Source organism: Malaclemys terrapin, chromosome 1 (genome assembly GCF_027887155.1).
Source record: "Malaclemys terrapin pileata isolate rMalTer1 chromosome 1, rMalTer1.hap1, whole genome shotgun sequence".
Taxonomy (NCBI): domain Eukaryota; kingdom Metazoa; phylum Chordata; order Testudines; family Emydidae; genus Malaclemys; species Malaclemys terrapin.
This window is the reverse complement of record NC_071505.1, coordinates 94,776,076-94,792,710: the sequence shown is the minus strand read 5'-3', so window position 1 is coordinate 94,792,710 and position 16,635 is coordinate 94,776,076. Positions and strand designations below refer to the sequence as shown.

Below are 16,635 nucleotides of genomic sequence, written 5' to 3'. Positions count from 1 at the left end.
AGCCCGCACCCCCAGCCAGAACCCTCACTCCCTCCTGCATCCCAACCCACTGCCTCAGTCTGGAGCCCCCTCCTGCATCCTGAACTCCTCATTTTTGGCCCCACCCCATAGCCCACCCCTCCAGCCAGAGCCCTCATGTCCTCCCACACCTCAATCCCTGAGCCAGCCCAGTGAAAATGAGCGTGTGAGGGTGGGGGAGAGTGAGCAACGGAGGCGGGGATGGAGTGAGCGGGAGGGGTGGTGCCTCGGAGAAGGGGCGGGACAGGGGGTGGGGCAAGGGTGTTCGGTTTTGTGCCAGTAGAAAGTTGGCAACCCTACGTACAGCTCTGAGGGAAAATTCATGGCAAAGTTCCTAATCCCCACAGGATCTTAATGCACTTGGCCTGAGGGCATCTTGAAGTGGTCAATCATCTTCTGCTGTGCACGAAGCAAACCAAGAAAAACTTTCTTTCCAAGCCAAAGAAAATCTTAGAAGGCACATCCATTTGAGAAAGGCCCTGACATTGGGCCCTAGCCAGTGCATTCTAAACTTTGTTATCCAATAGGTCATGCAAAAGCTATTTTTTATGTTTCAAGCTCTCATGCAACCCAACATCACTACTTCCATGAACTTCCTATATCCGTTATTCCCCTACATTTCTATTGGTCAAAGGGACATGCATTTTGGTCATCAGTTTTTTTCGTCTATACCATTTCTGTTTGTCAAACTCACACACAGAGACATGTCTCATAGTATGCTGAGCGAACAAGAAAGACTGGTTTCCTGACAATCTATCTGTCATCTCTACTCCACGTTTCCCCTTCGTCTCATCCAGAAAACTCCCCTCAGGGAGTTCAGCACCCAAAGAATCTGTGAGTTCATCATCCCCTACACTCTCAGACTGAGTATCACTACTGTCCTCAACATGGGGAACCTCAGAATTCCAGCAGTACAAATTTGGTAACAGAGTGGAGAATCAGGCCCAGGTCTTCTACGTTCTTTTGTTGTAAGGGTTGAACATTCTGATTCTGGTGCTGTCAAGGTTCCTGTTCCCTTTAGCTTGCATCTGCTTGGGTTTTAGTGCACTCCTTTGGTCGTCCATCTCCCATTTTAGCTGGCCAGTCTTACCTACTTCTTGAAGCACCACCTTCTTTTCATTTCTAGGTTTCCTGATCCTATTGTTGCAAGCAGCTACTTGCATTTCCATTTTAGCTGCCTGGACAATGGCGAATTGGCCTTCTAGTACTTGGCTTTATATCACTTCTACGTTTATGAAATAGGCGCAGATTAGGAGATTTTTTTTGACTGGGACACACTCTGGGAAGCCTTTGACAGCTAGTTGCCCAAGCCCATGGCTAAAGGCACAAGGGAACTTCCTTCTCTCCCTCCTTTGGAGAAAAGTTGTTTAAAACCATTGGGGGGCTCATGACAGTTTAGTGCCTGTTGGAGGGCATTCTTAAAGTGCAGTTCTACTTTGAAAAGGTAATCTGTAAAAAAATGATATTGTCTCTAAATGATTTCCTTATCAGTTTTGGATGGTTTACAAATAAAACAATGCATTCTGTAATTGCTGGCACTATAAACTTCACTGGGATCTGGGAGTTAAACTGGGTTCTTTTCTTTTTGCACGTTATCACCAGGTTCTGCATGTTGGCTTGTGTCCTTAGTGACCCTTGTGCAAGCTCACTGCCTTCAGCGTTCAGTTAGTTTCCCATGTCATCATCCTCATGGAGCAGAACCAGTAGCAAGTTGCACCCAGGACATCAGAGGCAGATGAAGACATCACAGCCTGCTATTTTTTCTTGAGTCCAGTATTAGTTACAGTCCTGGCCTAAGTGGAATCCTGTCAGGGCTTAGATTCCATAGTACAAAGGCCTTTATGAATACCTAAGATAGATATAATCTACACATGGGGTAAGGAGAGGAGAGTAAAACCTGCTATCCCACCCTTTAAAGTATCTTGTAGCCTGGGGGAAATCGGGAGAAGCACCCCCATCCCGGGCAAATTCCTTCCTGGCAGCATGTCAAACGAGCACAAACATAAGGAGTCTTTCATAATATGGCTGAACATAATTTACATATCTTAAACCTCCTTAAATCTAGGGACCAAAACCTATTCTGATTCCTCCCAGAGTGTCAATTCCATGTCTTTTTGCAAACATGCCAAGCCACTGTCAAGGTGTATAATGGCTGTAGTGCTTATTTAAGGTTTATCCTCCAACATCATGACTTTCGTTGGCATTTGATGATAACTTCTGCTTTACTATATCTGGGGGAGAGGATTATAGAGGACTTAACATCAGGACAGAGAGGGAGGTTTTATCTGCAAACCAGGAAGCTAAGAGCGAATTTAACTCTGCTGCCTTGTATAGGCACATGACAGTTGTCGGGGCTTTCAATATGTGATCTTACTCCACAGGGCTATGTACTGTCGATATTTTATGTATGTAACAGGCATAGTATAATGTATACCCTGTATACTCTATTGCAAGGCTGACCTAAAATGTGCCTATGGTCTCCAATCTACACAGTAAATTCTATGTCAGCATTAGATACATTAAACAAGTGAGAGTTTTATTGAATTAAATATGAAAATGATTAATTCAGTCAGTACTGTATCTCCCCTGTAATTTAATTTGAGATTCAGTTTATTTTATGGTGCCCCAAATGTTTATTTACAGCATGCTGCAGACTTTTGTATCAAAACTGAGTAACTGAATAATAGAAGTACCCAAGAGGGTGCTGGGAGTTTTGTCACCTGACTAGGAAACAATTGTGGGGTTTGGCCTTTGCAAAAATGTGGACGCAGTTTGGGTTTCTAGAGCAAGGGCATTGGCTAAATGTTAAAAGATCAGCAGTGCGATAGTTAACAATACTTTGATAGTGAAATTTGTAGACGATCACACTTTATTGTGTCAGGCGGTTCAGACTGAAGCGGATATTGATTTATACTTGATTCACATTTGGAACATTTTTCATCACAACCAGGCAGGCTAGAAACTTTGTTTTAAATGAAACTTTGGATTTTAGAGCCCAAGTGAGTAACTAAAGGTTTATTCTGCAACGGTTAACCCTCCTGGTTACAGAGAAAAGCTGGAAAATAAGAATCCTAAAGGCTCAAAAACCAGAAGGCAAATATAAAGGATCCAAAATTCATTTTTACTTTTTAAAAATTGCATGTTTTTTAAGCTAATGTCATGATTTTGGGCGGGGGGGGGGAGAGGGAGGAAGGAAGGCAGCGCTGACCCGTGGTTTTTGAATGCTTGGGGTTGGAAATATTGTAGCCTTCCTGCTCTTTCACAGCTCATGCAGTAGAGGCTCATACCTGAAGCTCCAGAGGTGTCCCAGGTTTGATCCTGGCCAAGGATGACCAGGGTCTGTCTGTGTTACACTTGCCTACTGCTCTCACACACACCCTGTTACTACTCTTAGTGTAATTACATCTTATTGCCACTTGAGGTCAGCAGCTGCTGAGAAAAAGCCATCAAGTTAGCAAACACCATCTTGCTTTATTACTCCATTTTCATTTACTTTAGACTACATGAAGATGAATGTGTTCTTCACACCCATCCATCCATTAGCATTATAATTCTTCAAAAGCAGAGGACTCCTTTTGTAGGAACACAAACTTCAGTAAGTATGCTTCCTTCTGAGTCAGCACTGAGCAGTGTCCTGGGGAATGGTGCTATGGAGTGCTGACTGGCTTCACAGAGCGGTCTTGGTGCCTACAGTACTAGAGAATGGTGTTCTGTATGATGTGATGGTGGTGACTCAGTACCTAGCAGTAATAACATTTACATGATACTTTTCACAACAAGTAGGTGTTTTAACACTGGCATCGTGGCCAAATCTCAGCTCATGTATTTACTTTTTTCTCCTTTTCTTCCTGTGGTTTCATCTGGTGAATCGTTTTTAATTTCCTGGCCTAAGTCGTTGTGTAGAGTTGCTAGTCAATACACACTGCGCTCCATCCCAGAAATGTCTGCATTTCAGTAGTGTGAAATTATCCCCCTGCATGAGTGATGCCAACCGATATTTCTGGAGAACCTTTCCTCCAAAGATCTCTAAGCACTGGACACACTTAACAAACAATATATTTGGGGAGCAGTGTATTGATCACTGAAATGAATTAGGGAAAATATAGGTTAAATATTAGGAAATGCTTTATAGCTAGAAGAACAAACTGCCAAATGAGGTTGTGTAATTGCCATTGCTAGATATTTGTCAAAGCTTTACATACGCACCCATCTATCAGAGATGATTTAAGGATAGTGAAATCAGTCTTACCCCAATGCAGGGATGTTGACTGAATGAATCACTTTAGGTATATTTCACCCCAAATAATTATTTTAATGCTTCCCACCTTACACTAACCAGAGATACAACAGCAGACATGGTTTCAGCATAAAATCATAAGAAAATAGCCCCTTCCTCTCAAACATACCCCAAACCTAAATGAAAGAAGGAACATGTGATAGTCAGACAGTAGAGCCAAAATCGATGTGACCTTTATTATTTTAACAGTATCTTTCAGCACAATTACAGAGTTACAGGGCTGCAGAGAACAGAGTGGGAGTATAAAATAACAAAAATAAATAGAACAGAAGCCAAGGAGGTCAGCAGGAGTTGGCTGGAATCAGGTGGTGAAGGGCAGATGGAGGGTTCAGATTGGTCAAAGGCTTTATGATTCAGCCACCAAAGTTATGAATTCTGGAGAAGAGAAAATTTGTTTAAAAATAGCAAGAAAAAAGTAAATTAAGGAGAAGCATGTTACAGAGGTTCACAGCGTCACTGAGACAGCAGGGTCAACTTCATTAACAACCTTTCACAATAATTGAATGGCTCATAAACCTAAATGCATCAGAGGGTCAGATTGTGGGTCAGAAAACATCACAGTGAAGCTAAAATATTTTTGAGACGCCAAAGAGGGAATTCAGGATATGTCACTCCACACAGACTGCCTGTTGCTGCCTGGTCCGTCAGCCTCTTTAGTTGTGCAGTACTCCTTCGTCACAAAGTCAGTTTCCTTTCTGAACCCAACAGACGTAAGCTAATACGAAGAAGGCAAGCACTGGATATAAATTTTGTAGTGAGATGGATTCCGCTCTGTCAGTGGCTGGCAGCACGTCTGAAAGACTTTTCATAGCACTTGTGCCCCAGTATTATAAATATATTAAATATAATTCATAATAATAATTGGCAAACTGACAGAAGCCAGTACATTTTAAAAGTCTAAGGCTGAGATTCCATCTGCTTTAAAATCTAGGTGAAAACTTGGCTCCTTTGAAGTCAATGGCAAAACTCCCATTGACTTCTTAGGGCCAGGATTTCACCCTGTGGCTTTTATTACTGTGTATTTACAACTGTAATGGTTTAAAAAAATTGATGTATTTGCATTTTTTTCCTTGTGTTTTGGTTAAACAATAAATCTTTCAGCAAAGATTATAAAGCACAGGAAAGGTATGTTTGCATCTCAGTAACTCTCACCACATTGAGCTTTGAATAGTGTATTACCCAAGGAAGTCATAATTCCTCTCTCTATACAGACTTGGAATGGTGATACGTGAGAATACTGGGTAAAGTTTTGAGGACCTCAGTGTATTAAAAAAGATACTGATAAACTGAAGTGAATTTAAAGAAGGGCAACAAAGCCGATAAAGGGTTTAGAGGGCATATTCTACAAAGGGGAGGCTTAAGGGATTTTAACATGTTCAACCTAGAGAAAATATGACAAATGCGGGATGTAACCAGCTGTAAATATGTGAGAAGAATTTACGGAAGTGCAAAATAATAAGGAGCAATGCCTTGAAATGTAAAAGTGTGGAAAATGGATCTTAGACATTAGGAAGCAGTTGCTAACAATGAGGTCAATAATGTAAGCGCAGTGACATAGTAGAGATGTTCCAGAATGGTTTTGATAAACGCTAAAAGGCCGGCAGAGATGCCAATAGGGGTTATATTAAATCCACATGTATTAATTAATTATTCTGTAGGGTATAAATCCAAACTAGGATTAGTGGTGCAGAATATGCAACATAAAAGAGGGGTAAGGCCCAGGCAATGGGTATGTGAACTGGAACAGTTTGACTGATGAGTTAAATGTTGCACAACCCGGCTTAAGAGGAAGCAAAAAAGCACTTTGATGGGAACTCAGAATATTCAGGGCAGAAAGAGGAAAACTTGTGATTGCTCAAGCCACCACATGAAGGAAGCCCATGGTGGGAAACGCAGCCTTCATATGGACAAAATCTTTCATGCCTCCATAAGGGAATACAACCGGTGTTTAATGTATATCAGATAGCACACTCAGTATATTGGCAATATTAGAATTTAATCCTTTTTCTAACATGTAGTATATATGGAATAAAATGCAAATAAAGTAATCATGGTTATAGCCAGATATTTTCTAAAGTATATAGGCATATTGATGCTGTTATTGTATATTGTCAACATAGTTCAAGGCTATTTATTTAATAAAATACATTATGTATATGAATAACCTATCTATATTTTACACAATGTCTATGAATGATTCCTATATTTCCAATATATCATATTTAAGTATTATAAACAAATTCCAGAGTTCTAATTATGCAAAACTTATTTTCACTTTATTCTGTAATGCTCTTTGGCCCATCAGCAGACTTTTCCTCAACATTGCAGAAGACCCAGCACAAACCCTGCGTTATTTCATTGAACTACCAAAGGTAATCTCTGTGAATTTAATATAAACTAATCATTTCTCTCTCCAAACTGGTAATAAATTATTTTGGGACACACAAGAGTGCAAAAGAGAGAAACTCATCGGAGCATTTTTTACCCCCACCTGATTTTTCTTCTAATTTTTTTTTTAACTTGGGCCAACAAATAGTTGATTTGAATTCTGAACATCTTTCATGACAGAGTTCTGAGAAAATGACTGGTAGAATCAGAAGTATTTCCAGAACCTCAGCTGGAGTGGAGCTTGAATACATGTACTAGATAAAGGTTGTGATCTACAGATCTTTTCCCTGTAGCACATGGCTTCTGACATCACAGACCTACCAGTGTCAGGCAGCTGGAGAAACTGAAGGGTATGATTTATATGTCCAATAGCTAACACACATAAGAGATCAAAAAATGATCTCAAGTACAAAGCTTCCTCTCTTTTGTTTTCTCTTGCACCCTTGGAATCTGACCATGTGATTATGATGTCTTCCAGCTGAGGGACTGTGGAAGGCTAGACTCACCTCCCCTGAAACTGACTATGTTGCCTCAGTAGCATTCCCCCTTCAGTCTGGGAGCTGAGGTCTGGAGGATGGTCACCCTCCTAGGTAACATGGACCTGGGTTTGGAGGTTGTTTTGGTCCCTCAATTTTGACTGAATCCAATGAAAGATGAAGGGATTCAGTACCTCTCAAGAGATGGGTCAGCACCTTGCAGGAGTAGGCCCCGTGTTTTCAACACTTCTAGATTGGCAGGCCAGCCCCAAAATACAAATCTTCATCCATTTAACCAGAAGTATAGATAAATTATTGGAATAATTCCTGAATTGTGTGTGGAAGCAGAGATGATTTCTGAACAGCAGATCTGAGAGATCATTCCTAATCTGAGACATGTTTCTGAAGGAGGCTCCATAGGACAGCTGAGATGGAAGTCTACAATGAAAGACCTGAGGAACAGGTGGACCTGGCATGCTCAAATCAATCTTCAGAAGGCACTGAATGCCACTCCTTCATCTCTCAGAACTGTTATGGGCTGCTGGGAACTACACTGAGGCGACTCAGGGGATATCCAATTCATTACCATCATCTGCAAAAGGCTGAATCTCCATAGTCAGCTAGTGATTGATGAGGCTGGTGCTTGAAAACTTGACCCAAGGGATGGACCCAGGGTGAAGGAGGACAATTCATTTATTAGAAAAAAATCCAGTGTTTCTGTAGCAGAAAATATAGCATCAAAATCGAAAAATATCAAAGCTAAGAAATAGCTGTGGGAGTTCCAACTTGCAAAGGCTTTAATGGTTGGGGAATCAGGCATATTGTGAGACAGAGCAAAGTGTCTCAAACATATTGCTTATCACCATTTCCCCTCGCTCTTTTTCTCTGTCCCCCACAACAGGTAACTTGCCACACACTCTACGCCTCAATGGTGCAAGAGTTTGCCCGTAGAGTGAGGTTCGGGAGGGAGGAGAGCTCTGGAATGTTGCTCGGTGGGGGTGTGGCCAGAAGTGTGTGAGGAAAAAGATTCCCTTCACACTTGCACTAGTGTAAATCCACAGTAACTCCACAGAATTCAGTGGACTTACACAGGTGTGAAACTGATGGGAGAGGCTCAGGCTAGGGAGATACTCTAGATTGCTCTCATATAATAGGTCTGCTCCCAGGCATTGCTTCACTTTTTTTTTTTTTTTTAAATGTTGGCCACATCATTAATTTAAGAAACGCCAACACCGTTCTCTTTCATATAAGCCAAGACGAGTCTGAACTATTTCATAAGTAGAATTTTCTTTTAACTTAACTGAGATTGCTCCTGTTTCGCAGTCGTGGAGGTATCAAGTTGGTCAACCAACTATGAGCATCCTTACAAGGATCTTCAAACGACTTGATTAGTGCAAATTGCACTCCTGTCCAGATCTCTGGGAATGGAGCCACTAATTTGAGTGGGACTAGAAAGGTTCTGTCAGTAATAAAGTATGTGAAAGTATCTGAGATTAATGACATAGAACCCTGAGTTCAAGACTGCTGCTAGTAGTCAGCAACAGCTCGCTTTGCTCATATGCCACTGTGACCTAATCAGGGCCTGAGAACTTAAGAAGATTTAACCTAGAAATAGGCTCATAGACATTCTTCTACTGGTGTGCTGTGGTCAGGCAGCTAAGCGTATCTTATTTGTCACCTCTCTCATTGGATAATTTTGTATGTCATCCCTTCTGTTTCTACCCTATAAACTGTGAGATCGCGTTGGGTAACCTCACTTTGTCTTGTATTTTGCACACCATTTGAAGACAACACCTTTATAAATCCAAGAGAACGGATAATACTAAGAGACAGGACTATCTGAAGGAAAAATCGAGATGTTTCTAGTTTTCACCCTATCAAAGGGGCTGTCAGGATGATGGGAGGTTACAAAGTGATTTTCTACTGCTGAGCTGACATAATGCTCTGGGTAGAACCCCCGCTTCCACCTCCTCTCTTATAATGGAGGGAAAGGGTTCATTTGGACCTGCACATCTTCATATCTGTTCCAACGAGCTTCAGTAATGTGGAGGAGAGAAAAGAAGAGGGAAAGGGAGAAATGCAGTCTGTGGACTTGTTTGATAAGAAGTTGCCAGGAAGAGCAAAATATCAGTTTCCAAATTTCTTGTGCCCCTTTCTTGTAAGCCTGATGATATAATCCTGATAGTTAATGAAGTTAAATGACAGGTTTCCCCATTTTCCTGTGAAGATTATTGGTGCCACACATATTGTGGGAACTTGGATACACAGTGATGGCATGAAGGTTACACAATGAACTTACTCAATGCTGAATGTTAAGAATTTGCTTTGCTAAGCCATCAGAAGTCTTGCGTCACGTTCTCGTTTAAGTGAAACAGCATTTTTTTTAATCAAGGAGCAATGCTGCTATTCAGCTGCTCTCTTGCTCTCTCTCCCTGCCTCCAAATTCAGCTCCTGTAAACTCTGAGGGCCTGATCCTGAACCCATTGCAACCAATGGAAAGACCCCACTGACTTCAGTGAGGGTTGGATGCGGCCCTTTAGCTCTCTGCCCTGTGAGTGCCTTTGCTGTCTCTCATCCTGTGCTAAATCTGGGTTTCTATGAACTCCTGCTCTCTCTAGTGTTGGGACTCAGCTTCTGCACCAAGGAAGGTACCAAAAATTTAGCAAGCCCTGAAATGTAACTAAGTCCTAATCTGCCCTCCACAAGGTCACAACTGGCAATGAAGCCTATGGTGCTTATACCTCTGTACTAGGGGCAGAATTTGATCCTCCCTGAAGCCACCTACCATCAATGCCGATTTTGCCATCGCCATCCTTATCTCCAGCAGCCAGGAGTGTCTTGGTTTCTTTATCAGATAGGTCTCTGCCATTAGGGGTGAAGCCCTTCAGTACAAATCTAAAGAAAAAGCATGGAACAAAGATGAGGCTGGGTCAGTAGGGTTTAACATTCCTGGTTTGTAGAGATGACTAGCAGTCGTGTTGAGACATGCAATTGAATCCAGGGACCTGGCCCCGGTTGGTGACCTTCTTCACCACACAGAAAGAACGAGTGCTGTCACCTGGAACTGTCTGAGATGGAGGAGTTGTAGTTAGACTACAGATCACTCACATAAAAGTTAGATATCTTTCTCTCCACACACATTTGATCCTACTTTTAACTGTTTACTCCCCCTGCTGAACCATGCAAACAACTGGACACTGCCCAAGACAGGGCAGTCAGGAGTCTGAATGGGACCCCGTACTAGGGTGTGTTTTACTCAGGTGAAAATATGAACACATCCTCTTAATGTAAGGACAGAGGGAGGACTCGTCCTGCTTACTTCAACTCGTCCTCCTCAATGAAGCCACTTCGATCTTTATCAAGAATGTGGAAAACCTTCTTTACATCTTCCTGGCTCTTCTTTTTCAGTCCCACCATTTCAAAGAACTTCTTGTGGCAGAAGGATTCGGCAGCTGCGGGAGAAGAGGAGTGAGGCTGGGTTAATTGTAGGTTGGTTCCTGAGGCACATTGGTATAGATGCTCCTGATTTTCTCCCTCTCTGCCACAAAGAGCCCTCCTTCTTAATCCTACCCCTAGAGGCCACAAGGTCAGGGGCCCCATTGTGCGAGGCCTTGTACATATACAGAGCAATATGCAGTCACTGCCCCAAAGAGCTTAAACTCTGAATAGACAAAGGGTGAGAGACAGTGCCCCCGCTGTACAGAGGGGGGGAAGTAACTTACCCAAGGTCATCCCTAGAGGCAGTGAGGGAGCTGGGAATTAAACCTAGGTCTCCTCCCTTCCCATCCAGTGCCTAAGCTGTGAGATCTCCCAATCAGGCGTAAGAGTGTTCACCTGAATCCTGAACTGGAGTCAGAATGTACCGAACATATTTTTAAAACTTCCTCTTTTGGAAATCAGAGTTCTGCCCTGCTCAGCCGCGCAGGCTGACAGGATAAGGCCTATCTCTAGTTTATGGTGACATCTCCCGTTTCCTCGTTTCCCACACGGAGCCAGAGGGACATGCAGAAGTAGTTTGTATTCTGGGGCACGGTCCGAGGGACTGCTGTGCTGCATGGCCCCTGCAAGATCGTGTGCTGCACAAGTAGGGGGGAAAGATGAGGTTATCTGGTCCACTTCTCCTTTCCCTCACCAGCACCTCCACCCATATGGAGCCCTATAACAATGTGGGCTGGAGAGATGTTAGGGGAAATCAAAGTGCAGTGGGCTTCCGTGTTTGCAAAGCATCCTTATTCCACTAGCAGCATTTCTGGGTCTACAGCAGCATAAGGGGATTCGGTCTCGTGGCAGCTGCTTGAGTCCTTAGCCGTAGCTAATTCCACCCGGGGCAAAGTGCCCGGGGACTTTGTGACGGCACTAGAACCATGGAGGGAGCTGCCCGAGCGAAGAGCGCGCGGCCCGATGTCCCTTCAGCTCCGGGCTGCTGAGTTTCCTGGCTGGGCGCTCTGTGTGTGTGTGAGTGGGGAAGGTCACCTCGCGAGCAAGAAGAAAGAGGCTTCCCCCTTTGCAGGCTGGAAAGGGAATTTTAGTTCTGGGGGCTTGGATCGTGTTCACCCGAGAACACGGATCCCGACACTCGCTTGGCAGAAGCCCGAGCCGGAGATGCAAGGGCATGCGGTTTATTTGGGGGTCACCTGTCGAACGCTGGCGGAGAGAAATGGGGAGAGTTTGAAACGGGAGGCATCGATCTGTGCCTGAAGTATGGAGCACTGCAGCCATCTGTCCTGCGGGAAGCTTCTGCAACCCAGCAGGCTGATCCCTCTCTCTCTCTCTCTCTCCATCTTCAGCCTGAAAAGCAAAACCCACACGGGGGGCCCCCTAACAGGACAGACCTCAGCAGTTGCGTCTGCCACTGAAACAAGAACCGAGAGCTCTGCAACGCCGGGGACTAGATTTGGGGGAGGCTGGGGGGAGCTGCAGGGTGTCCCCCAGGCTCTGTTCCCCACCCCCAAGGCATGCCCTTTCCTAGTGTGGCTACAGCTTTGTTCCGTTTGTAAATATCTCGTGCCTAGGAACCGAGCCTGCTTTTGCTACCCACTTCTCCTTAGAATGAATGGAGCGTGTCATGTCTCCAGTGTCCAGGGGAAGTTTGCAGAGGACACATCCCTGGGGTTAATAAGCCCGACGTGCTCAGGTTGCACTTTTCTCCCCATCCCCGTCTGATGTTTTATCCAGCCGGCTCCTCTGACCATCCCCGAGCTGAGCACAATTGCACCACAGCCCCGCACTGAGACAGAGGAAAAGCCACTCACCCGAAAAGGCTCCCACAGCCGCCTTGATCTCCTCCGCGCTGAGCAGGTCCGTCATCGCCATCCTGTCGCTGGGTGAAGGGAGAGGCGAGTGCGAAAAGATTAAAAAGTGCCTGTCTCATCATTCCTGCGCATATGACCCAAGCTGCAGTGCCGGCTGGGGACGGCACACCGGGAAGGGCTGGACCCGTGCCAGCTAGCGCCCCCCCCCCCTCGGGGGGGAAGTGCCGCTAGCCCGTTTGCACCGCCCGAAGTGGGCCGCGGAAACAAGCACTCTGGGGCACGGGTGTGGGTGGCTGTGGATGGGGGGGGGGGGGCACTTCTTTGGAAGGCGGGAGGCTAACCCCCCTGGAGCAGCGCCAGGGCCCGATCTAGGCTGGCAGAGGAGTTGTGTCAAGGGCAGACTCCCTCCCGGGTGCAGTGGGAGCGAGCGAGTGGTGCAGCGCGGGTACATCGGACGGGAGCTGTCCCCGTTCCACGGGGCGGCGAGGAGCGCGGCACTGCAGCAGATGCCCCGTGGCAAGCCGCGCGCGAGCTGGGGGGGGCGGATGGACCGTAGCTTCCCAGCACCTGCCTTAGCTGGAGCCGCTTCTCCCTCCCCCCGGCGCCTTTCAACCCTCGGTTCTTTGGGAGCCCTCCGTGTTAACCCGCCCCCAGGCTGAATTCTTCACCCCAGCCCTGTACGTGACTCCGAGCCCGGGTTTGAGGCCCAACGCGCCAGACACGAGGATAGGGTGAAGCTAGAGGTGCTATAGTAACTATGCTGATGTGCGGGCCTGCGGGCGCAGCCTGCTGAGGCTTTGTGCTGCACTGTGAGCACCAGCACAGCCGCCCGGGAAGTTTGTCTGGGTTTCCTGGTAAGCGACTTGCCCACTGCTGTCACAGGAATGATCCACCCGACCTCCCTCCGCTGCAGCGCAGGGTGCCGGGGGCGCTGAAGAGCGGGGACAGCCCCTGTCAGAGCGCTCTAGGGCAGATCCGTGCGGGAGGTGCCGGGGGCGCTGAAGGGTGGGGACACTAGGGCAGATCCGTGCGGGAGGTGCCGGGGGCGCTGAAGGGTGGGGACACTAGGGCAGATCCGTGCGGGGGGTGCCGGCACCTTGGCTCCACATCGAGTAACTAAAACAAGGGCAGGGGCGTGTCATGCATTCCAGCACAGCTGCTGGCCCGACCCCGCCACTCCTTCCCGTTGAAGGCAACGGGGTGGCTGCGCTGCGTAAGATTTTGAAGAATCATCGGGCCCAGAGACGAACGAGGCTTCGAGAGAAACTTTGTTCATCCTCTCAATGACTCCTTCTCATCTGCTTCGTAAGGGTACAAGCCCCTCCCCGCCCCAAGTCCAGGTATAGTTCTCGTCCCGCATAACGCCACTGAGCGCACGGAGCGGGGAGCGTTAAGATGTTGGGGTCCTTTTGTTTAACAACGGCGTCACCTCACTGCAGGACGGACGGTGGGTTGAATCTTTGGCACCGTCCCTTCCCCATTTGGTGTATTTGCTCGTGGCAGGAGCGAGTCACTCCTTTCTCCGCAGGCAAACCACAGCCCCGCGCACAGAGGGCGCCTGGGTGTCTGGGTCAAGCCCTGAGCAGCTCTCCCCTAAGCAGCGGCTAAAGCGGACCCATATGGAGCCGGCCTTGTGCCAAACCTAAAGTGCAGCAGCGCGAATCAGACTCAGTTCAGTTTCCCTGTCCCGTGCTCCGACCCGAGCGAATTCTCTCGCCTCCCCCCTCGCTCCTTTGAGGAGCCGGGGCGCTACGAAGACTTTTGCCAGGTCGATCGCAGCTGCATTTGGCCCTGAGCAAAGATCAAGAGGGTGACAAAGTCTTCCCCCATCAAACTCTTAGCCTATGCCACGCGTCCCTCAGATTTCATCCCAGCGACCCCCAGCCATTTAGGAGAAACAGCAAAACGCCCCTGACAGATCTCCAGAATTCAGCAGCTGCTCACATCCTCTCCTCGGCACTTGCATACCAGAGAGAAGCCCCTGCTTGTGTCCCCTGAGAGAGGGCCCTGGTGGACGGGCCCTGGAGGCTCTCTCCAGTCGGCTGCTACCCACGAAGTAGCCGGGTGCTAAACAGCTGTTTCTCCCCCTGCCTTGCAACTCGGGGTTTCTCCCCCTCCGTGGCTGAGGCTCACTGATCCCTTGAGTCATAGAGCCTTCTTTGGGGCCAGGGTGCACCCCGGGCTAGCAGCAGGCAGGCAGGCAACAGCCCATGATGTAAATATAAAGTAACAATAAAGCCACCACCGCCAAGCAATGCAGACAGCCCCCTGGCAACAACAGCCAGCCTGCACCCCGCTGCCCCAGGTACAGCAGCTGCTGGGCAGAAACCTGGGACTCCCTTGCCAGAAAGGATGGAGCACTCTGCAGAGCATCCAAACGGCTGCCCTGAGAGGCAGAGGGAGCTGAGGTTTAAAGAGCCAATTTCCTTTCTGCAACAGGGGGCTTTGGTGTGTAAGGTTTGCTAACGGGTCTTGCGGGAGATGCTGTTGTTTGCACCACCCTTCCCTTTCCCCCCTCCCATTTCCCCCTTGCTTTCCCTTCATTGCCCCGACTACGTAGTCATTTCCCCCTCCACAAGGCCATGTCCCTCCTCCTCTGTAGTCTTCCACCTGCAGGCAGTTGGTTCGGAAGAGGGGCTCTCTGCTGTCTCCCTTTGCTGTTATTTATGGGGGCGGGGGTGGGTTTCCCCTTGTTTTACCTCAGGCTGAAGTCCTGCTCTCCCCCTCTGCCAGGACGAATCGATCCTTGCTGTGGAAGTGGGTGTGTTGTTCGCTACTTACCTTCTGAATGCTCCTAAGTGCTGTGTGAAGGGCTGTTAGATTTGGAGGTGGCCAAAGGAGGTGACAGCCAGGCTGGGAACCCCACTTATATAAGCTCCTGGCCTTTTCTATTTTCGGCGGGTGATACCCCCTCCTCACCGGTGTCAGCTACCCAGGGACACACTCAGTATCACATTCACCTCCCCCCCAGCTAATCAAGGGGCACTATTAATAATCCTTGGCACCCATCTTCCCCTAGCTCCCGAAACCTGTTCCCTTGGCAGACTGGCAAGCGACGCTTTTATTGCGGAGTTTGTAGCGCTAAGGGTTCAGTTTGACATCTGGGATGAATGGCTCCCTCAGTGATTGCCGAGAGCCCTGCTTAGAAGGGGAGCCCCAGGTGAAAGGGGCTCCGCTGTAGCTGGGAAGAAAGGGGTGGGAAGATGCACCCTACTCAAGGCGGCATCAGAGACTAAGGGGAAGCAGGTTTAGGGATCAGGGATCCTGTCACTTCCTTGTCTGCTGCCTTGGCAAATGCCCTCTTCTTACAAGAGGCAATAAGGTCTTCCCCTCCCCAAAGCCGGCCTACACTGAAAGTGTTACCGCTTGACCCTGATTTCCTTGCTAAGGTGGAATCCTGCTCTCAGACAAGACTGAGCCACAGTGAATAATCTTCTTTAAAGAGACAAGGTGGGTGAAGTAATATATTTTATTGGACCTACTTCTGTGGGGAGACAAGCTCTTCAGGCCCCCTTTAACACAGAAGGGCCAGGAAATGGAGCTGTCTCATCTCGATCCACAGCTATCTTCTGGCAGGTGCTCATTACTATTGATTTATTGACTGCTTTGTATAGTTAGTAAAATAAGAATAATAATTAAGTGCCACTGAGCCCCATGTGCCCTTCAGTATTTTGGGGAGGGCACTTCCCTTTGCTATTTTCATTTCCCCTGGCGTTTTTACAGAGGCTCCCTAATCACACTGATCTATCTTCTGGATGTTTGTTGCTGAAAAAAAGGCATCTCTTTTCTTTTATTTCAGGGCTTGTTAGCCAACTGCTCTCAAGTGCAGAACCTACACAGGTTGCTGGGAAATGGTCAGCCCCATCAGTAACACATCTGGAGCTCTCCTCTGGGGAGTTATTTTCCTGGTGTGAGTGCTGGATTCCAGAGGGGAGGGAACATAACAGAGGTATAGGCAAGGGAACTGGACCCAAATACTGCATCAAAGCCCTCTAGTTTCTGCATCACTCTGGTGCTGGATTTGGTGGCACACTGGAAGTTCTTCAGCAGCTTGAGGCAATTTCAAAAGCAGACGTTATATGGAATCAGCTCTGAAGCTCAGTTGAGTGTTCCTTGCGTTATTTATCACATGTTCACTTTCTTGTACATACCCTTGAATTTCCAGTGCACCACAGAATTTAGTTCAGACAATGGTAGGATGGAG

The 16,635-nt window shown here is 47.1% G+C and overlaps 1 protein-coding gene across 1 annotated transcript; it reads right to left on the bottom strand.

Moving 5' to 3' along the window:
• Positions 1-4,465: 4,465 nt before the first annotated feature.
• On the bottom strand, positions 4,466-15,239 carry PVALB (parvalbumin). The gene is made up of 5 exons (XM_054032179.1): positions 15,213-15,239; positions 12,432-12,499; positions 10,499-10,631; positions 9,965-10,074; positions 4,466-4,690 (listed from the first exon to the last, which is right to left on the bottom strand). Exons 2-5 carry the CDS (start codon positions 12,490-12,492, stop codon positions 4,662-4,664), a joined length of 333 nt encoding a protein of 110 aa, XP_053888154.1. The 5' UTR covers positions 12,493-12,499; positions 15,213-15,239; the 3' UTR covers positions 4,466-4,661.
• Positions 15,240-16,635: the final 1,396 nt, after the last annotated feature.

What these genes read in the sequence shown, in the direction of transcription:
- PVALB (XM_054032179.1), bottom strand. Translation starts at nt 12,492, where the DNA reads ATGGCGATGACGGACCTGCTCAGCGCGGAGGAGATCAAGGCGGCTGTG. An exon ending in ATTGAGGAGGACGAGTTGAA is followed by an intron (nt 10,075 to 10,498) that starts GTAAGCAGGACG and finishes CTTTTTCTTTAG; the next exon opens with ATTTGTACTGAAGGGCTTCA. An exon ending in TGGCAAAATCGGCATTGATG is followed by an intron (nt 4,691 to 9,964) that starts GTAGGTGGCTTC and finishes TCTCTTCTCCAG; the next exon opens with AATTCATAACTTTGGTGGCT.